Source organism: Elephas maximus, chromosome 1 (genome assembly GCF_024166365.1).
Source record: "Elephas maximus indicus isolate mEleMax1 chromosome 1, mEleMax1 primary haplotype, whole genome shotgun sequence".
NCBI classification, from domain to species: Eukaryota; Metazoa; Chordata; class Mammalia; order Proboscidea; family Elephantidae; genus Elephas; species Elephas maximus.
In genome coordinates, this window is record NC_064819.1 from 175,494,617 (window position 1) to 175,518,239 (window position 23,623).

Consider the following 23,623-nt stretch of genomic DNA (forward strand, 5'->3'; position numbering starts at 1 on the left):
CTGCCTCCACCAGTGGTCTTCTGGCTTGATAAGTGAGTAGTTGAATGAAATTGAGATTCACAGGCCAGGGCTGGACTCTGAACTCGGCCATGAACGCTGTTGACCTTGGGAAGAGTTGCTGAATTTATTTCTCAAACTAAAATAACAGTAATATTTTACGTCGCAGATGTTCTGAGAAACAAATGAAATCAAGCATGTGAAAACATTTGGAAAATTATAAGGTATTTCACCTATTAACTCTTACTATTATCATTCATTTCAAACACAGGGAAATACAGGCTTAAAAGCCCTGGGTGATGCAAACAGTTAATGTGCTCAGCTGTTAATTGAAAATTGGAGGTTTGAGTCCATCCAGAGGCACATAGGAAGAAAGGCCTGTTGGTCTACTTCTGGGAAAAAAAAATCAGCCATTGAAAACCCTGTGGAGCACAGTTCTATTCTGATACATGTGAGGTCACCATGAGTAGAAGTTGATTCAAAGGCAAATGGTAGTAATAGCATCAAAACAGAATGCAAAACTTCTAACTAAACACTAAGTAGTGGGGGTGGGTGGAAGAGAAGAAATCAATATAACTTAATGACAGAAAAACAAAAGGGCAAGCAGGAAGTACTAGAAAGTAACAGAACTATCAAATAAGATAAAAACTGAGCATATACCAAGAACCTAATCAATGTGTTCCCCCACATGTCTGTCAGTTTGTTGTACTGTGGGGGCTTCCACGTTGCTGTGATGCTGGACGCTATGCCACTGGTATTCAAATACCAGTAGGGTCACCCACGAAGGACAGGTTTCAGCTGAGCTTCCAAACTCAGACAGATTAGGAAGAAGGACCCGGCAGTCTACTTCTGAAAAGAATTAGCCAGTGAAAACCTTATGAATAGCAGTGGAACACTGTCTGATACAGTGCTGGAAGATGAACACATCAGGTTGGGAGGCAATCCAAAGATGACTAGGGAAGAGCTACCTCCTCAGAGTAAAGTCTACCTTAATGACATGGATGCAGTAAAGCTTTCAGGACCTTCATTTGCTGATGTGGAATGAATCAAAATGAGAATAAACAGCTGCAAACATCCATTAATAATAGGAATGTGAAATGTGTGAAGTATGAATCTAGGAAAATTGGAAATCATCAAGAATGGAATGCATAAACATTGATATCCTAGGCATTAGTGAGCTGAAATGGACTGGGATTGGCCATTTTGAATTGGACAATCATATGGCCTACTATGCTAGGAATGACAGCTTGAAGAGGAATGGTATTGCATTCATCATCAAAAAGAACATTTCAAGATCTATCGTGAAGTGCAACGCTGTCAATGATGGGGTAACATCCGTATGCCTACAAGGAAGACCAGTTAATACAACTACTATTCAAATTTATCCACCAACCACTAAGGCCAAAGATGAAGAAATAGCAAGATTTTTATCAGCTGCTGCAGTCTGAAATTGATCAAACATGCAATCAGGGTACATTGATAATTATTAGTGATTGGAATGCGAAAGCTGGAAACAAAGAAGGACTGGTAGTTGGAGATATGGCCTTGGTGATAGAAAGGATGCTGGAGATCTCATGACAGAATTTTGGAAGACCAACAACTTTTGCATTGCAAATGCCTTTTTTCACCAACATAAATGGGGACTATACAAGTGGACCTCGACAGATGGAATACACAGGAATGAAGCAGACTACATCTGTGGAAAGAAACGATAGAAAAGTTCAGTATCATCAGTCAGAACAAGGCCAGGGACTAACTGTAGAACAGAGCATCAATCGCTCATATGCAAGTTCAAGTTGAAAAAACAAGTTCAAGTTGAAGCTGAAGAAAATTAGAACAAGTTCACAAGAGCCAATGTACAACCTTGAGTATATCCCACCTGAATTTGGAGACCATCCCAAGAATAAATATGACACGTTGAACACTAATGACCAAGGACCAGATGAGTTGTGGAATGACATCAAGAACATCACAGGCGAAGAAAGCAAGAGGTCATTAAAAAGACAGGAGAGAAAGAAAAGGCCAAAATGGATGTCAGAAAACACTCTGAAAGTTGCTCTTGAACGTGGAGTAGCTAAAATTAACAGGAGAGATGATGAAGAGCTGAACAGAAGATTTCTTAAGGTGGTTCAAGAAGACAAAGTATTATAATGACATGTGCAAAGACCTGGAGACAGAAAACTAACAGGGAAGAACACACTCAGCATTTCTCAAGCTGAAACAACAAGAAAAAAATTCAAGCCTCAAGTTGCAATATTAAAGAATTCTACAGGGAAAATATTAAAAGACTCAGGAAGCATCAAAAGAACATGGAGGTAGGCGGGGCCAAGATGGCTGACTAGGTAGAAGCTACCTCGGATCTCTCTTGCAACAAAGACTTGGAAAAACAAGTGAATTGATCACATACATGACAATCTACGAACACTGACCATCAAACACAGATCTAAAGAGTTGACCTGAGTGACAGAGACTGAGAACGAACAACCACGGGGGAGCAGCGACTGTTTGAGGAGCCAGGAGCCAGAGTTCCAGTCAGGAAACCTTGGCGCTGGGCTTTGGACTGGGCACAGGGGAGCTGAGCACGGCATCCTGAGACAGCGCAAACACAGGATGCAGCCCTAGCCCCCAGAAGTGACCTTGGGGGAAGCCCAGCCAGTGCACGCAGGCAGTGCAGTGACATGGCTGACAGGAGGAGAACTCACCGGGAGGCAGCGACTGGTTTTGGAGCCTGGAGTGCGGCGTCCCAGCCGGGGAACCTTGGCGCTGGGCTTTGGACTGGGAGTGGAGGAACTGACCACGGCTTCTGAGACAGCACAAGCACAGGACGCGGGCCTGGCCCTCGGGGCAATCTCTACCCAGCCAGCGCACACAGTCAACACGCCCCTCGGGAATCTCAGATTAAACAGTCATCCCAAGCAAGATAAGTAACTTTGTCTATATTCCGGGGCGCTACTCTCTCCTATCTATCTGAGCCCTCCCCTCCCCTTCCCAGGCAGCTTCATTAACATTGGAATTTCCTGAGCCAGAGAGTGAAGTGCGCTGTGGTTTTTCTTTCTTTCTTTTTTTTTTTTTGGTCTTTTCCTAACCCATTCTCCTGGCCTGAGAGAAGCAACCACAAAAACCCAGGGACCAAAAATCCTTCCCTAATTGGACTAAAAACACAAAACCAGCTCCAGCCAAAAATATGTGATCCACAGTCTTGGGCTTTCATCCCTACTGGGAACAAGGTGGCTATTATAATGCAAAGGCAATTCTGATAGGGATCTGACTGTAATTGTTTTAGCGGATTACTGGAAAGACAAGTTTCCCAGGTCTGATATCTCTGCGTATTCAATAGAGCCCTCACTGAGCCACAACAGGGAACTGAGGGCTGAAGCTCCCCCCAGACCACCTAGCCTCCTGCCTTAGGGGTCTAAGGAGGGTGACACCTACCAATCTGTAGAGGTACTTGCATTGGGGGCCTAAGGTACAGCTGCAGAGCCCACCCACCAAGGTGCTTTAGGAATAGAGACACACCTACCTCACTGGCACTTGGGGGAAGCCTGTCAGCATCCTGCTCCCCCCCCTCCCCGGAGTGTGAAACCCTGCTGCTACTAGAATCTGGTGCATACAACTATCACCACTACTTCTCTATGTGGATAGGTGAAAGTCTGCACCCCACACTTGATGACCCAAAATCAGATTCTACTCAAGAATAGTGAATGGACTGTTAGGCTTATATTATCTGGTAATAGCCCAAACCAGCTGGTAATAGGACATAAATGATTCAAGGGCTACAACAATGAAGACAGCACAATCTAGTAGCCCATCTATGTATATTGAAAGAAAACAAAACAAGATAAGACTCAGTGAGCAAATATAGAATAAATCACTACAATATCTTAGAGATGGCTCAGAGACAGCAGTCAATATCAAACCACATAAAGAAGCAGACCATGATTGCTTCTACAACTGCCCAAACTAAAGAATCAAAATCTTTCCCAAATGAAGATACAATCCTGGAATTGCCGGATGCAGAATATAAAAAACTAATTTACAGAATGCTTCAAGACATCAGGAATGACCTCAGAAATGAAATAAGGCAATCTACAGAAAAAGCCAAGGAACACACTGATAAAGCAGTTGAAGAACTCAAAAAGATTATTCAAGAACACAGTGGAAAAATAAATAAGCTGCAAGAATCCATAGAGAGACAGCATTCAGAAATCCAAAAGATTAACAGTAAAATTACAGAATTAGACAACTCAGTAGGAAGTCAGAGGAGCAGACTCGATCAATTGGAATGCAGGGTGGGGGATCTGGAGGACAGAGGAATTGACACCAATATAGCTGAAAAAAATCAGATAAAAGAATTTAAAAAAATGAAGAAACCCCAAGAATCATGTGGGACTCTATCAAGAAGAATAACTTACATGTGATTGGAGTCCCAGAACAGGGAGGGATAACAGAAAATACAGAGAGAATAGTTGAAGATCTGTTGGCAGAAAACTTCCCTGACATCATGAAAGATGAAAGGATATCTATCCAAGATGCTCACTGAACCCCATTTAAGATTGATCCAAAAAGAAAATCACCAAGACATATTATCATCAAACTTGCCAGAACCAAAGATAAAGAGAAAATTTTAAAAGCAGCCAGGGATAAAAGAAAGGTCTCCTACAAAGGAGAATCAATAAGAATAAGTTCAGACTACTCAGCAGAAACCATGCAGTCAAGAAGGCAATGGGATGACATATATAGAGCACTGAAGGAGAAAAACTGCCAGCCAAGGATCATATATCCAGCAAAACTCTCTCTCAAATATGAATGCAAAATTAAAACATTTACAGATAAACACAAGCTCAGGGAATTTGCAAAAACCAAACCAAAGCTACAAGAAATACTAAAGGAAATTGTTTCGTCAGAAAACCAATAATATCAGATACCAGTACAACACAAGGTCACACAACAGAACATCCTGGTATCAACTCAAATAGGGAAATCACAAAAAACAAATTAAGATTAATTTTAAAAAGAAAAAAAAGCTCAAAACACGGAATCATTGAAGTCAATATGTAAAAGACCACAATAATCAAAAAGAGGGACTAAATACAGGTGGCATAGAACTGCCATATGGAGAGGGAAACAAGGCGATATAGGACAATACGAGTTAGGTTTTTACTTAGAAAAATAGGGGTAAATATTAAGGTAACCACAAAGAGGTAAACGCCATAACTTAAAATAAAAACCAAGAAAAACATAACGACTCAGCAAACACAAAGGCAAATACGATGAAAATGAGGAACACACAATTTACAAAGAAAAAATCTCAGCACAAAAAAGTAAGTGGAAAAATGAAATTGTCAACAACACACATAAAAAGGCATCAAAATGACAGCACTAAACACATACTTATCTGTAATTATGCTGAATGTAAATGGACTAAATGCACCAATAAAGAGACAAAGAGTCTCAGACTGGATAAAGAAACATGATCCGTCTATATGCTGCCTACAAGAGACACACCTTAGACTTAGAGACACAAACTAAAACTCAAAGGATGGAAAAAAAATATCAAGCAAACAACAAGCAAAAAAGAGCAGGAGTAGCAATATTAATTTCTGACAAAATAGACTTTAAACTTAAATCCACCACAAAGGATAAACAAGGACACTACATAATGATTAAAGGGACAATTGACCAGGAAGATATAACCATATTAAATATTTATGCACCCAATGACAGGTCTGCAAATTACATAAAACAAACTTTAACAGAACTGAAAAGTGAGATAGACACCTCCACAATTATAGTAGGAGACTTCAACACACCACTTTTGGAGAAGGACAGGACTTCCAGTAAGAAGCTCAATAGAGACATGGAAGACCTAATTGCTACAATCAACCAACTTGACCTCATTGACTTATACAGAACACTGCACCCAACTGCTGCAAAGTATACTTTTTTTTCTAGCACACATGGAACATTCTCTAGAATAGACCACATATTAGGTCATAAAACAAATCTTTGCAGAATCCAAAACATCGAAATATTACAAAGCATCTTCTCAGACCACAAGGCCATAAAAGTGGAAATCAATAACAGAAAAATTAGGGAAAAGAAATCAAATACTTGGAAACTGAACAATACCCTGCTGAAAAAAGACTGGGTTGCAGAAGACATTAAGGAGGGAATAAAGAAATTCATAGAAAGCAAAGAGAATGAAAACACTTCCTATCAAAACCTCTGGGACACAGCAAAAGCAGTGCTCAGAGGCCAATTTATATCCATAAATGCACACATACAAAAAGCAGAAAGAGCCAAAAGCAGAGAACTGTCCCTACAACTTGAACAAATAGAAAGTGAGCAACAAAAGAATCCATCAGGCTCCAGAAGAAAACAAATAATAAAAATTAGAGCTGAACTAAATGAATTAGAGAACAGAAAAACATTTGAAAGAATTAACAAAGCCAAAAGCTGGTTCTTTGAAAAAAATAACAAAATTGATAAACCATTGGCCAGACTGACTAAAGAAATACAAGAAAGGAAACAAATAACCCAAATAAGAAACGAGATGGGCCACATCACAACAGACCCAACTGAAATTAAAAGAATCATATCAGATTATTACAAAAAAGTGTACTCTAACAAATTTGCAAACCTAGAAGAAATGGATGAATTCCTAGAAAAACACTACCTACCTAAACTAACACAATCAGAAGTAGAACAACTAAATAGACCCATAACAAAAAAAGAGATTGAAACGGTAATCAAAAAACTCCCAACAAGAAAAAAGCCCTGGCCCAGACGGCTTTACTGCAGAGTTCTACCAAACTTTCAGAGAAGAGTTAACACCACTACTACTAAAGATATTTCAAAGCATAGAAAATGATGGAATACTACCTAACTCATTCTATGAAGCCACCATATCCCTGATACCAAAATCAGGTAAAGACATCAAAAAAAAAAAGAAAATTACAGACCTATATCCCTCATGAACATAGATGCAAAAATCCCTAACAAAATTCTAGGCAATAGAATTCAACAACATATCAAAAAAATAATCCACCACGACCAAGTAGGATTTATACCAGGTATGCAAGACTGGTTTAATATTAGACAAACCATTAATGTAATCCACCATATAAATAAAACAAAAGACAAAAACCACATGATCTTATCAATTGATGCAGAAAAGGCATTTGACGAAGTCCAACACCCATTTATGATAAAAACTTTCAGCAAAATAGGAATCAAAGGAAAATTCCTCAACATAATAAAGGGCATCTATACAAAGCCAACAGCCAACATCACTCTAAATGGAGAGAGCCTGAAAGCATTTCCCTTGAGAACGGGAACCAGACAAGGATGCCCTTTATCACTGCTCTTATTCAACATTGTGGTAGAGGTCCTAGCCAGAGCAATTAGGCTAGACAAAGAAATAAAGGGTATCCGGATTGGCAAGGAGGAAATAAAATTATCTCTATTTGCAGATGACATGATCTTATACACAGAAAACCCTAAGGAATCCTCCAGAAAACTACTGAAACTAATAGAAGAGTTTGGCAGAGTCTCAGGTTGTAAGATAAACATACAAAAATCACTTGGATTCCTCTACATCAACAAAAAGAACACCGAAGAGGAAATCACCAAATCAATACCATTCACAGTAGTCCCCAAGAAGATAAAATACTTAGGAATAAATCTTTCCAAAGATGTAAAAGACCTATACAAAGAAAACTACAAAGTACTACTGCAAGAAACTACAAAGGATCTACTTAAGTGGAAAAACATACCTTGCTCATGGATAGGAAGACTTAACATAGTAAAAATGTCTATTCTACCAAAAGCCATCTATACATACAATGCACTTCCGATCCAAATTCCAATGACATTTTTCAACGTGATGGAGAAACGAATCACCAACTTCACATGGAAGGGAAAGAAGCCCTGGATAAGTAAAGCATTACTGAAAAAGAAGAAGAAAGTGGGAGGCCTCACTCTACCTGATTTTAGAACATATTATACAGCCACAGTGGTCAAAACAGCCTGGTACTGGTACAACAACAGACACATAGACCAGTGGAACAGAATTGAGAACCCAGATATACATCCATCCACATATGAGCAGCTGATATTTGACAAAGGCCCAGTGTCAGTTAATTGGGGAAAAGATAGTCTTTTTAACAAATGGTGCTGGCATAACTGGATATCCATTTGCAAAAGAATGAAAGAGGACCCATACCTCACACCATGCACAAAAACTAACTCCAAGTGGATCAAAGACCTAAACATAAAGACTAAAACGATAAAGATCATGGAAGAAAAAATAGGGACAATGTTAAGAGCCCTAATACAAGGCATAAACAGAATACAAAATATTACCAAAAATGACGAAGAGGAACCAGATAACTGGGAGCTCCAAAAAATCAAACACCTATGCTCATCTAAAGACTTCACCAAAAGAGTAAAAAGACTACCTACAGATTGGGAAAGAATTTTCAGTTATGACATCTCCGACCAGCGCCTGATCTGTAAAATCTATATGATTCTGTTAAAACTCAACCACAAAAAGACAAACAACCCAATCAAGAAGTGGGCAAAGGATATGAACACACACTTCACTAAAAAAGATATTCAGGCAGCTAACAGATACATGAGAAAATGCTCTAGATCATTAGCCATTAGAGAAATGCAAATTCAAACTACGATGAGATTCCATCTCACTCCCACAAGGATGGCATTAATCCAAAAAACACAAAATAATAAATGTTGGAGAGGCTGCGGAGAGATTGGAACTCTTATACACTGCTGGTGGGAATGTAAAATGGTACAACCACTTAGGAAATCTATCTGGCGATTTCTTAAAAAGTTAGAAATAGAACTACCATACAACCCAGAAATCCCACTCCTCGGAATATACCCTAGAGAAATAAGAGCCTTCACACAAACAGATATATGCACACCCATGTTTATTGCAGCTCTGTTTACAGCAAAAAGCTGGAAGCAACCAAGGTGTCCATCAACAGATGAATGGTTAAATAAATTGTGGTATATTCACACAATGGAATACTACTCATCGATAAAGAACAGTGACGAAATCTGTGAAACATTTCATAACATGGAGGAACCTGGAAGGCATTATGCTGAGTGAAATTAGTCAGAGGCAAAAGGACAAATATTGTATAAGACCACTATTATAAGATCTTGAGAAATAGTATAAGCTGAGAAGAACACATACTTTTGTGGTCATGAGGTCGGAAGGGAGGGAGGGTGGGAGAGGTTTATTTACTGATTAGTTAGTAGATAAGAACTACTTTAGGTGAAGGTAAGGACAATACTCAATACACGGAAGGTCAGCTCACCTGGACTGGACCAAAAGCAAAGAAGTTTCCAGGATAAACTGAATGCTTCAAAGGTCAGCGGAGCAAGGGTGGGGGTTTGGGGACTATGGCTTAAGGGGACTTCTAAGTCAATTGGCAAAATAATTCTATTATGAAAACATTCTGCATCCCACTTTGAAATGTGGCGCCTGGGGTCTTAAATGCTAACAAGCGGCCATCTAAGATGCATCAATTGGTCTCAACCCACCTGGATCAAAGGAGAATGAAGAACACCAAGGTTACATGATAACTGTGAGCCCAAGAGACAGAAAGGGCCACATGAACCAGAGACTTACATCATTCTGAGACCAGAAGAACTAGATGGTACCTGGCCACAACCGATGACTGCCCTGACAGGGAGCACAACAGAGAACCCCTGAGGGAGCAGGAGATCAGTGGGATGCAGACCCCAAATTCTCATAAAAAGACCAGACTTAATGGTCTGACTAAGACTAGAGGAATCCCGGCGGTCATGGTCCCCAAACCTTCTGTTGGCCCAGGACAGGAACCATTCCCGAAGACAACTCATCAGACATGGAAGGGACTGGACAATGGGTTGGAGAAAGAGATGCTGATGAAGAGTGAGCTACTTGTATCAGGTGGACACTTGAGACTGTGTTGGCATCTCCTGTCTGGAGGGGAGATAGGAGGGTAGAGAGGGTTAGAAACTGGCAAAATTGTCACGAAAGGAGAGACTGGAAGGAGGGAGCGGGCTGACTCATTAGGGGGAGAGTAAGTGGGAGTATGGAGTAAGGTGTATATAAGCTTATATGTGACAGACTGACTTGATTTGTAAACTTTCACTTAAAGCACAATAAAAATTATTAAAAAAGAACATGGAGGGAATACACAGTCACTGTACTAAAAAAGAATTGGTCAACAATCAACCATTTCAGGAGGTAGTATATGATCTGGAACTGCAGGAAGAGGTTCAAACTGCAGTGAAGGCATTGGCGAAAAATAAGGCTCCAAGAATTGATGGAATACCAATCGTGACATTTCAACAAATGGATGCACCGCTGGAGGTGCTCACTCATCTATGCTAAGAAATTTGGAAAACAGCTACCTGGCCAACTGACTAGAAGAGATCCATATTTATGACAATTCCCAAGAAAGGTGATCCAAGTGAATGCGAAAATATCACACACAAGTAAAATTTTGCTGAAAATCATTCAAAAGCAGCTGCCTTAGTACATCAACAGGGAACTGCCAGAAATTCAAGCTGGATTCAGAAGAAGACATGGAACAAGGAATATCATTGCTGTTGTCAGATGGATCCTGGCTGAACGCAGAGAGTACCAGAAACATGCTTTACTGACAATGCAAGGCATTTGACTGTGTGGATCATAACAAATTATGGATAACATTTCAAAGAATGGGAACCCCAGTCCACTTAATTGTGCTTATCAGGAACCTCTACATAGATCAAGAGGCAGTCGTTGGAACAGAAGGGGATACTGTGTGGTTTAAATTCAGGAAAAGTGTGTGTCAGGGTTGTATTTTTTCACCATACTTATTCAATCTATATGCTGAGCAAATAATCCAAGAAGCTGGGCTGTACAAAGTAGAGCAGGGCATCAAGATTGGAGCAAGACTCATTAACAACCTGTGGTATGCAGACTGCACAACCTTGCTTGCTGAAAGTGAAGAGGACTTGAAGCACTTCCTGAGGAAGATCAAAGAACATAGCCTTCAGTATGGGTTATACCACAACATAAAGAAAACAAAAATCCTCACACTTGGATCGATTAGCAAAATGATGATAAATGGAGAAAAGACTGAAGTTGACAAGGATTTCATTTTACTTGGATCCACAATGAATGCCCATGGAAGCAGCAGTCAAGAAATGAAGACATATTGCATTGGGCAAATCTGCTGCAAAAGATCTCCTAAAGTTGCTAAAAAGCAAAGATGTCACCTTGAAGACTAAGGTGTGCCTGACCCAAGCCATGGTATTTTCAATCACGTCCTATGCATGTGAAAGCTGGACAATGAATAAGGAAGGCCACAGAAGAAGAGTTCATGCCTTTCAATTATGGTGTTGTTGAAGAATATTGAATATACCATGGACTGTCAAAAGAACAAACAAATCTGTCTTGGAAGAAATACAGCCAGAATGCTCCTTAGAAGCAAGGATGGCGAGACTTTATTTCACATACTTTGGGCATGTTACCAGGAGGGATCAGTCCCTGGAGAAGGGCATAATGCTTGGTAAAGTAGAGAAGAGAGTCAGGGAAAAAGAGGAATGCCCTCAATGAGATGGACTGACACAGTAGCTGCAACAATGGGCTCAAGCATAACAAAGACTGTGAGGATGGCCCAGGACCAGGCGATGTTTTTTTTCCTATTGTACGTGGGGTTGCTCTGAGTTGGAACCAACTTGACAGCACCCAACAACAACAATAATGAATGTGTTAAAATGCCTCTTTAAATAGTGTCTCACACTTGCAAACTCCCAGAGGGACTGAATTACTGGGCAATTGTTAAATGAAAGTCTAATTCCCTGTATAAATGTTCACTAAAAACACAATGAAATATTTTTTAAAACATGTGCTCTGTAAATCCCACTGAAGAGCATCTAATCCATAGTGTAGGAAACCAACTTGTGATGTTTCAATGTCTCACAGTGATTCTTGTCAATAGTCAGGTTTAAAACTACTTCATTACTGACCACAGTATTCTATAGCACTACACTCCACAAACTCCTAAAGTTTCTGAATTGAACTCATCAGTGAATTTCCACTGGTATCCAGTTGATGTGGGATATAGAATCAGAAGAGGCAGCTGACTTGAAGTGGCTGAACTAAATCCTGAAGGCTCAGTTTCCCCTTTCACAGATTCAAACCCTGTAAAGTCTCAGTTTTACCTTTCATACAGATCTCAACTCTGTTATTTAGAAACCAAGCCTATTATTAAGGAAATGACTTTCTTTGTGGCCAGGCTAAGAATGTGAATACCTCATCAAAACCCTTTGTTCCAGGTGTCCTCCAGAGATCTGATGCTCTGGGTAAGGTAAATCTTAATAACCCATTCCTAAAAGTATCCATCATGTCATGCTTTGTAATCAGTCGTGAAGCTACTTTGTGACTCATATTTTGCAATTATGCCTTTTAGCCAATCAATGTATTCCAGCTTTATTAGTGCAGCCAATAATGTCAAAAATCACACTTCTCTTGTCCTGCCTTTGATTGTCCTTAATCACTGTAAACAAACAGAACATCGTAATTTTTATTGCCCCTTTCAACACAAAACTACTGTGATTTGATTTGCACCTTCTCCTTTGGATTTTCATGAACCTCGGACCCTAAGGTTTTCACAATTTCCCCCACTGAATGGCATTTTGGCTTCAACAAATATCTTTGATTTCACTCAAAAAAAAAAAAAAAACTTCCTGGGTTGGACCAAGAGATTCCAATTACATGCTGTTTAAAAGAGAAAGAAGCCATTTTATTTAATGCCTCAGAAAGGTGAAACATAATGTGACAGGCATAGTTACCTCAGGCAAGAATCAAGGGTGCTCTGGAAAGGGACACCCACAGCACAGTCCTAATGCCAGGAGTAGGGGGCGCCATGTGCTACCATTGCCTTGAGATGACCATGCCCATCAATCATCTCCAGGTGCTTTGGTCACTTACCAAAGATGACAAATATTCACTGCAGTGTCTTCCAGAATTTGAGATATCAAACAGACAATAAAGTAAGTGTAGTGAGAATTTGGTTAATGTCACTGATATGCTTCATTAACTAAAGCTACATTCAATTGTGTGGTCTATAAGCCAAAATAAATGTTACGTTCTAATTCGTCCATGGGTATTTACAAAACCATATACCATACTATTACAATTAATCATTACAAATATGAATAGAAAAAAAAAAGATTTGGCAAATGCACCAAATTCTTAACAATGGATATCTCTAGGGAGCAGAAGTGTGAGTAAATTTTTCTTCCTTCCGTTTTTCTAATTTTCTGTGATGTCTTGAGGTACACAGAGGATAAAAGCACAGACACCGATTTGAATCTGTCACTTGCTGTCTACTGTGGACATATTACATAATCTCTCTGAGCCTCAATTTCTTCACCTACCAGATGTGGAGATAAAAACACCTACTTCATTCGTAGGCCTATTATGAGCATTAAACAGGACAATGCATACAATGTACTTAGCATAGCTCCTGCATATAATAGATGCTCGATAAATATTAGCTACAATTACTTTTTTTTTTTTTTAGCATGGTAGTATTTATTGTGATGTTCAGTGGAAAACAGTCATCAACCAGCTTAGTGTAGTGGTGACAGCTGCAACACATGCTAAGGCACTTTCATTATATTGAAAAACCGGGGAGTGGGAGTTCCATTCACGCCTTGTGACAGCAACTGGACCTGAATTCAGAACTACAATTCATTTTATGATGAAAAAAACTTTACTGGAAAAAGAACATTTGGAATTGAGGCTGTGATGGCCATATTAAGGGGCAGTACACTGTCGCATCTTCTGGGAAATTCAACCGAACAGCGGTGGTTGAATCTAGTTTAAAATTGATGGAGTTAATCCCGAATTATGGATGAAGATCTTTGAAAGTGAGAAGGATCCCATGTAATGGATATGAAGTATTACATTCAAGGCAGTCTATTAAGAGATGTTTACATTAAACTACTTTCATGTGTTCTAATAGGACCAGTTACAAGGGTGCTAACTCTAGATATAAATTCTACCAAAACCAATCAATGAATTTCAAAGTTGCCAGGGAATGAGGACTCTCATTTTTCCTGAGGGAAACCAGAAAAAACTCTGTGTCTCTTCAAAAATAATGTGACCAGGAGTCAGTGAGATATAGAAAGAGGCAGAAAGGTCAGGAGAAAGGACGCTTCATGGGGACTTTGGAAATAGGGGTTCAAGTGTCAGCTACTAGCTGGGTGAATTTAAAGAAGTCATTTAACCTTCATAAGCAGCCCTGGTGGCAGAGTGGTTAAGTGCTCAGCTGCTAACTGAAAGATTGGGAGTTCAAACCTACCAGCAACTCTGCGGGAGCAAAATGTGGCAGTTTGTTTCCATAAATATAAAAACAAAAAACAAACCTGTTGCCATTGAGTTAGTTCCAACTCATAGTGACCCTACAGGGCAGAGTAGAACTGCCCCACAGGGTTTCCAAGAAGTAGCTGATGGATTTGAACTACTGACCTTTTCGTTAGCTGCACTGGAAACTATGGGGCCATTCTACTCTGTCCTCTAGGGTTGCTGAGTCGGGATCAACTCAACGTTAATGGGTTTTTTTTTTTTTTTAACCTCTATGAGCCTCAGTTTCCTCATCTGTAAAATTAGAGAACTGTGTTAATTGATCACAAAGGCTTCTTCCAATTCCACTGCTTTATGACTTCTTGAATTTGAAATTTACATTTCCCAGATAGAAAGATTCATTGCAACCAGGGCTGACATACAAGCCTTGAAATAGAACAAAACAGCTCCACAAGAGTCAGGTAGATTGTTGTTTTAATGACTTGTGGAGATGAAGGTGTAAATACTGCTCAGTCTCTGACCTGCAAGCAGACCCACACAAGTAAAGAAATCCAAATTTGTAAGCTCTCTGATTCCTTTTCTGAGAGATATAGAATTGATTTTTCCCCAGTTTATACATTCCTTCAACCATTTATTAAGAGGCTGCGGTGTGTAAGGTGCTAGGGCTAGCAAGATTAGCAAAGTCCTTGCCCTCAGGTAACTGGGTTTACTTAGTTACTTTAAACTTAAAACACACCTGAACTAAATTATCTAGAATTTTTAAAAGATGTTCACCTTGTCTTCTATTTTCTAGTTCTGTGAGAAGCTTATCTTGCACAACTTTAATAGCTGTTTCAGTGGCTTCAGCTATAGTATTTCCAATTAATTTTTCAAGGGCTTGATCAAAACGTGGTTGAACAAGTTTGGCATAGTCAACAACCTGTAAAGATTACATGAGGAAATCCACATAAGCACAAATTACTGTTGCATATATATATATACCCAAAAATATTAATGCTGCTTGAGGTGTCTTCGGAGTGATGTTATCTTCAGAATTTACTGACTTTTTGAGTACTTGCTTTTATAGAAATTTAGTTGTATTTTTCATGTAAGACAGATGTGTGTGTGTATGTATATATCAAGTAATGTATATTCAGGTTACACACATTTTTAAAATAAACTTTGTAAGTATACGGTACATACAATAAAAATTACCCATTTTAAGTATACAGTTTGATGAGTTTTTGCAAATACATAAACAACCATAATCAAGATAGAGAACATTTCCGCTGCCCTAAAAAGTTCCCTTGTGCTCCTTTGTAGTCAATTCCTGACCCCTCCCAGCCACTTTCCACTTTCTGTCACCCTAGATTAGTTTTCCCTTTCACAGAATTTCATATAAATGAAACCATACAGTATGTAATCTTTTTCAGGCTTTTCCCTTAAGGGAAATATAATATTTTAAGATTCTTCACTGCTATTGTATATATCTGTATTTATTGTATGTATCAGTAACCTGTTCCTTTTCATTGTTGACTAGTATTCTATTGTATGAGTATACCACAGATTTTTATCCGTTCATTTATTAATGAACTTTTGGGTTATCTCCGGTTTTTGGCTATTATGAATAAAGCAGCAATAAACATATGCATTGAAACCCTGTTGGCGTAGTAGTTAAATGCTACGGCTGCTAACCCAAAGGTCTGCAGTTCGAATCTACCAGGCACTTCTTGGAAGCCCTGTGGGGCAGTTCTACTCTGTCCTGTAGGGTCGCTATGAGTCACAATTGACTGGACGGCAATGGGTATGGGTGTGGTTAGCATATACTTGACTTTATAATAAACTGTCTTACTGTCGTCCCAAGCGATCATACTATTTAAATTCCTACCAGCGATGTATGAGAGTTCCAGTTGCTCTGTGCCCTCACCAACACTTGGTTTTGTGAAAATTTTAAATTTTAGCTATTTTCATGGATTGAAGAAGTATCTCATTTAGTTTAAATTTACTTTTCCCCAATCATTAATAATTTGAGATTCTTTGTATGTGCTTATTGGTCATTCACATATCTTCTTTTTTGAAGTATATGCTCAAACTTTTGCCTACTTCAAAGATTGGGTTAGAATTATTTATACATTCTAGATATAAGTCCTTTGTCAGGTATATAATATGTTTTATAATACTGAATTTGGGATCTTAGAAATAGCATACAGAAATATGCTTTTTAAGTTTAAGTAGTATTTCCAGATAACCCTCGTGGCATACTGGTTAAGAGCCATGGCTGCTAACCAAAAGGTGGGCAGTTTGCATCCACCAGGCGCTCCTTGGAAACCCTATGGGGCAGTTCTAGTCTGTCCTTTAGGATTGCTATGAGTTGGAATCAACTCGAAGGCAACCTTTTTTTTTAATATTCTGTTTTGCTTTTTCTTCAATATGCTTATATACCACTTTATGCTAATAAATATACATCCACATAATTTTTTAATCAATGTACAGTATTGATTAGATAAATTCATTACAACTTATTAAACTAAAATATCAATACAGTAAAACCTGTGAAAGCCAGAACCTGTAGAAGGAGGAAATGTGTCGGAGAAGGAAAACTATTTTCCACTCATAGAGAGTGATAGAAAAGTGGTAAGACTGCATTCTGTCAAATGTGGAAAACTTGCGAGGCCCAGAAGAACAAGGCAATCCAGTCGATTTCCAGCTCTCACAGATTTCAGTGTTTCATTTAGGTATACATGTTTTTACTATTATAAACTATGCTATGATAAACACAATTGTGCATGTGTGTATATTTGTCTGAGAATTTCTTTAGAAAAAATTCCTAAAATAGAATTGATAGTTCAAAGAGTATGCATTGTTTTTAGGCTTTTCTGCATATTCTCAGTTGCCATCTCTAACAGTTACACTCTTACCAGTAGTGTATAAGAACATACCCTTCCTCATCCTGGGAAATGGTATGTTTAATTCTCACAGTGAGATTGACATGACATATCTCATTATTATTTTTGTATTTCTTTAGTTATCAGAGAGGTGATAGCCCTTTTCTCATGTTTAATGGCTATTTGTATCAATTATTTTGTGAATCGCTTGTTTACCATTTTTTTCCCATTGGGGCTTCATCTGTGTATTAATTTGTAAAAACTCTTTCTGTTTTAAAATTATCACCCCTTTGTCTAACACATATTATGTGGTTTTAAAATATCAGATTCTTTGATACTCTTCCCTTCAAAATATGGTGCCTTAATTTCCCTTCTCTTGAGCGTGGGCGTGTCTTAGTTCTTGCTTTAAATGAATAGAGTATGGTGCAAGTGACAGTGTATGACTTCTGAGACTACCATAAGTCGTAAAAGACATTGCAGCTTTCTCCTTGGATCACTTATGGCACTCTGTCTGGGTCATGAAGACACACAAGCAGCCCTGTGGAGAGATCTGTGTGGCCTCAGTCATGTGACTGAGTCATCTTCCAGCCCATCAAGCTGTCAGATGACTGCAGCCCCAACATCTCGACTATAACCTCATGAGAAACCCAGAGAAAAAAAACACCCAGCTAAGCCACGCCTGAATTCCTGACCCAGAAAAACTATGTGAGATGATAAAGCCCAGTGGTACAATTATCCAACTGACAGTGTAAAATTAAGAAAACTGAACACAAATAAAATCCAACAAATTGTAATCAAGTATAGATAGAGAGATCAATAGATAGATATACAGTTACCTGTCCTTTATATTTCTCTGCAAGCAAATTGCTAAGCGTTGTTTTCCCTGAATATTGAGGTCCAAATATGAATACTTTACATGGTGGTGCTGGCATAGGTGGAAGAAGATACGGGCGTGGATTCAATGAAAAGGCTTTTAATGCTTCTTCCGATGAAAGACAGTACATTTTACCTAGAAAGCTTAAAATTTATCATAATAATAAGCAACTGACAAGATGTACAAACAATTTTAAAATTAAGTTCTGAAAGCCTTACTTACCTCACAGAACAATCTGGTAATCCCGAGTAAATGTTACCTTCTTTTAAAGTCACAGGACATGTACGCCCCCATCTGCTTCTCTGCCATCTATATCTTGGTGCAATTAGTTTGTAAGATGCGAGAGTATGAAATAGCTCATCCTGTTAATCACAAACGTTATCGTTGTTGTGTGCCATCGAGTCAATTCTGACTCATAGAGTAGAACTGCCCCATAGGGTTTCCTAGACTGAAATTTTTACAGCAGCAGATTGCCAGGTCTTTTCTCTTGCGGAGCGGCTGGTAGGTTTCGAACTGCTGACCTTTCGGTTAGCAACCAAGTGCTTAACCATTGTGCAACCAGGGTTCCTTTAATCAAAACTACTACGTTAAAAATGTGGGCATAAATTTTGCTGAAATACACAGTATTATATACTTTATTTCTTACTTGATAGTGCTTTACAGTTTAAAAAATAGAAAGCAATTTTGGCTTTTTTTTTTCTTTTTTTTAATTGTGCTTTAGGTGAAAGTTCACAGTACAAGTTATTTTCTCTTACAAAAATGTACACACACATTGTTTTGTGACATTAGCTGCAATCCCCACAATGTGACAGCACACTCCCCCTTTACACCCCCTGGTTCCCTGTGTCCATTCAACCTGTTTCTGTCCCTTCTTGCCTTCTCATCCTGCTTTTGGACAGAAGCTGCCCATTTGGTCTCTTATATCTGATGGAACTAAGAAGCACATTCCTCTCGTGTATTATTTTTGTTTTATAGTCCTGTCTAATCTTTGTCTGAAGAGTGGGCCTCGGGAATGGTTTCAGTCATGAGTTAACAGTGCATCCGGGGGCCATAGTTTTGGTGCTTCCTCCAGTCTCTGTCAGACTATTAACGCTGGTCTTTTTACAAGAATTTGGTTTCTGTTCTGTATTTTTCTCCTGCTCTGTCTGGGACTCTCTGCTGTGTTCCCTGTCAGTGGCTTTTTTTCTTATTTGCAACACTTATCCTAGATTTAATAAGAACAGTTTTCATGTCTGTTGTAAATCCCTGCTGAAATTTTACTAAGCATTTTCTATCATAAAATATAGAAGACATTTGCTTAAAATAGCTTCTGAAAAGCTCTTATTGAAAAAGTTTGAAAATGTCCCAGATCCTCAAGTTACCTAAGCTTTTAAATAGTGAGATATTATATACATAAAATGTCTTAGCATTTACTTAGCTGTAAGCGGCTCTTACGTGCTTATTAAAATTTAAAGTCTCCCTGGGCAATTCTTTCAGTTGGTGACCTCCAGAGAAGCTAGGAATCATTTCTCTACAAAGTGCAAAGATTTCTGAAAGGTTCGCCTGTCCTCATGCTACCATAGTTGAGGATGAGACAGCTAGAAGAGATGGCATGGTGGGTGGCTGCTAGGGGACAACGGCAGAAGTTGGCTCCCCTCAACCTTCAGATGTGTATCTCACGTGAATCTGCTGACTCCAGCGTTGACTATGGAGGATGGATGAGATTGGGAGCTATGGTCTTGCCTAGACCACTGTAGCCATCAGAGAGCAAAGAGGCACGCACATTGCAGGGATGCTGCATGAATGTCCCCAGCTGAGGGCTGGAAGAGGAAGCTAAACCTTAAGGAGACTGTCAGTGGTTAGGGGAGCTACATGAGACTGACAACCTCCTTAGTGTGGCACATTGAGCACATGGAGTCCATAGACAACGAGTTAGGGACTGCAACTGTACTTGGTTATGTCAGGAGGCAGGTACTCAGTCCTCATCCCTCTTTCCAGCCCAAACGTGAGAAGAGAGAAAGGAAAAGTATATGAATAACAAACTGTGTCCGTCTTTCAACTCTAAGCCCTCGGAGCCTAGCAGATGCTGAGGGGAAAAGATGAGCTTTTAAATGAGTTGGGTATCGCAGTCTTACAAAATGATCACAACTGATTCTGGTTAAACAAGGCAGACTGGACACATGCATTTATGTTTACTGCTTTCCCAAAATATTGCCTAAAATGACAGCAGAGGAATAAAAAATGAATAACCCCACGAGGACATAGAGAATGGAAGAGGAGACCAGAGGAGCTAAAGCTGACCAGCATGGTAACACATTTTTGTAACCTAGATAGCAGATGGATGAATGGAAACTGACTTACGGAAGAGAAAGGTGAAAGCAAATCACCTGTGACAGGTGTGAGATGGGATGAGGACAAGAAGCAAGTTGTTTCACTCTGCAAAATCCTAGAAAGGCTCATGACCTGGTGATACCAGGTACCTCTGAAGGGGGATGAATAAAAAAAAACAAACCCGTTGCCATCGAGTCAATTCTGACTCATAGCGACCCTACAGGACAGAGTAGAACTGTGCCATAGAGTTTCCAAGGAGCACCTGCTGGATTCAAACTGCCGACTTTTTGATTAGCAGCCGTAGTGCTTAACCACTACGCCACCAGGGTTTCTGGGGGATGAATAGATAGTAGAAAACAGGAAGACTAGTTGAAAATCCGTAAAAGGAAATGCTGGTAACCAGAGCAAGTCCCCAGACCATTCAGTCGGCCAGCTACCCCCACCCCACAAATATCTCAATCAGGATATTGAAGGCTTACTTTCTAGAAAAACTGAACCAAAGGTTCTTATGTAAGGGACTCCAGAACTACTAAGGCCTAGGGGAGGCACAAGAAAGTTGGAAGCTAGCCACTACCCTCAAGCTCCTGTCCCATCTGAACCTCTCCTGGAAGAACATCTGGACCTTCCCAGTGTCCAGCAACTAAACAGTTAATGCCTGGCACAGCAAGGGTTCTTCAGCACTCCTGCAAATTCTGTTGAGATTGGGTGAATCTCCTGCACAGTGGAGCCCAGTGCAAAATGAAAATGAAGGGCCCTTGTTAGGAAATTATTAGGAATTTAATACTTTGACAGCAGAGGGTTAAAATAAGCATGGGGCCCTTCTAAGCACAGAGTCCTGTGTGCTTGCACAGGTGGAAGCCCATGAAGCCAGCCCTGCCTCTGCAATACAGCTGTTAGATATTCTGAATATCACCACTAGTTCTAGGTACCTTACAACATGGCTTCAAACCATTTTGTTCCAGTTCGAACTCCTGCTGAGAATTTACATTTCTAACAAGTTCCCTGCTGAGAATTTGCATTTCCACCCCAGATATACTGAATCAGAATCTACATTTTAACAAGATCCCCAGGTGATTCTTACCTACAACTCCCTGGGAACTTGTTAGAAATGTAAATTCTCAGCAGGGAACTTGCTAGAAGCACAAACTGCCAGCAAGGGTTCCAGCCATAGTTGGAAGCCCTGCCTTACAAGCATCAGGTCCTTTAATCCTTACAATAATCCTGTGTTGTAAGGGTTATTAACTCTTTTCACCATTAAATAAAGGGTGAAGGAAAGTCACAGATCTGGTAAGCTGGGAGAGCTAGAATTCAAACCCAGGTCTGTCTTATTTGAAAACCAAATGCTTCTACACACACATGTACGTACCTCTTCCCCCAACTCATCAGGCATTACATCTTCATACTCTTCACCAGGGAATAAGCCCACATTAAGGTGTTTGTGCCTCTCTTACCCTTTAAACCAATTGCTCTCATCCCTAGCTGCACAGAATCTCCTTGGAAGGTTTTGTTTTACTTAATGCCAGAGACCTATCCCAGAAATTCTGTTTTAACTGGTCTGGGGTGTGGCCTGGGCATTGGTGTGTTTAAAAAGCTTCCTAGATGACTCCACTGTGCAGTCAGGATTAGGAATCACTGCTTTAAACATTCCCACTGTATTGATTCTCTAAAAATCATCTGCTTTAGCTGAAGGGCATCCACTGAAAGTCCTTCCAAACTCACAGGAACTTCTAGATCAATCAGTGTTAATCAATCAGCCTCCCTTAGTGACCCAAACACTACAGTGCGTGTGTGCGTGCGTGCGTGTGTGCGTGTGTATGTGGCGGGGGGTGGGGGGCAGTTCTCAAACTTATGTGGGCATAGATTCCCTCCTGGACATTATCTAACTGTACATTTCTGGTCCCACCTCCAGACGTTCTTGTTCAATAGGGCTGGGATGTGGGCCCAAGGAACCTGCATTTGTGATAAGCTTCCCAGGAGATTCTTTTGCAGGTAGGCTGGTCTGCCAGAGAGAAACACTGCTCAGGGGATACAAATAATGATCTCAGTGTACACAGTTACAACTTCCAACCTTTTGGGAAAAAAGTGGGCAGGTACCTTAGTCACAAATCTTACAAAGTATAGGTTTGGCTTAAACATGCGATAGTTTCTAAGGACAAACTTTCTAGCTGGGAAATTCCCCCAGGCTTTGTAGATGCTTTTTCTTTTGCCTTCAGTGAGGACCTAGAAGAGGAGGCCTCAGCACACAGGTTACTTCTCCCCAAGCTCTGTGTTGACCAGAGGCCCCAGCTCATGTTCCAGCTTAAGCTTACCCATTGAGATCTATGGATTACCCAGTACAGGATAACAAAACTGCCTCTTTCTTCAACAATTTTTTTTTTTTTGCATTATGAGATCTATTTATGATTCTGGTATTTGTTTTTTCATTTCTATTCACATGGGTAAAACTAAACTTCCCCAAATAGAAGAAATCCTCCGAAAGTGCTTGTGGCCCTTTTAGCACTTAGCACAGTCATAATTTGATCACCATCAGTCTGTAGTAGATCAGTGCCAGGAATACAATAGGCATTCAGAAAAAACTGGCTGAATGATTAAAGGAATGAATGCATGCTTTTGGAGTTGAGGGCTTTCATGGTTTTGTTCTTTGGTGCTGAAAAATTTTTAAACTGAACCTGGGTTTCTTTCATTTTCATCACTACTGTGTTTAATTCTTCTGATTTTATTGTCTGTCTTTGTTTCAAAACTTCTGTTTGTTGTGTTTTGTGTCAGGAACACTATTTTGCTAATATTATAGCTTCTTTGCATATGTCACACCCTTTTTATAAAAAATATCTTGAAACTCCTTAGACCTTGGAAAGCTACAAATTAAGGTCACAATATATGGTACTGAAAAAGTAGACTTTCAGCCAGCTAAATATAACTTACAGTTTCCATTACATCGTTAATTTCTTCCTCTGCACTCTGAAGTTTGGTTATAACAGCTGCTCTTCTTAGGTTCAGATATTTAAGTCGCTCCATCACTGTCTAAATTTAAAGAACAAATGTTTAAAGACATTGGCATTTGAATGTCTCAGACATTCTGGAAAAGGGCAGCACTTTCTGTATCTTTTTCACTGATTAGAAAATTCAGGTAAGTTTGGGGGAGAAAAGGGAAGCCAAATAAATATTTTGGAGTTATAAGAGACAAGCTGATACAACATCTTT

The 23,623-nt window shown here is 39.5% G+C and overlaps 1 protein-coding gene across 16 annotated transcripts in view; it reads right to left on the reverse strand.

Moving 5' to 3' along the window:
- The window catches only part of AK9 (adenylate kinase 9), a 170,532-nt gene that overhangs the window by 91,603 nt on the left and 55,306 nt on the right, over positions 1-23,623 (reverse strand). For 15 of the 16 annotated variants that reach the window (XR_007518982.1, XR_007519005.1, XM_049898567.1 and 12 more), the window contains exons 10-13: positions 23,345-23,443; positions 18,335-18,474; positions 18,075-18,255; positions 15,149-15,293 (exon numbers count right to left, since the gene is read on the reverse strand). Coding sequence is in view for 14 of the 16 variants with exons in the window: in XM_049898567.1 (XP_049754524.1) it covers positions 15,149-15,293; positions 18,075-18,255; positions 18,335-18,474; positions 23,345-23,443 (565 nt within the window). In the remaining 2 variants the exon portion in view is untranslated. The remainder of the gene's footprint in view (positions 1-15,148; positions 15,294-18,074; positions 18,256-18,334; positions 18,475-23,344; positions 23,444-23,623) is intronic. The other variant, XM_049898657.1, reaches the window with a different exon arrangement.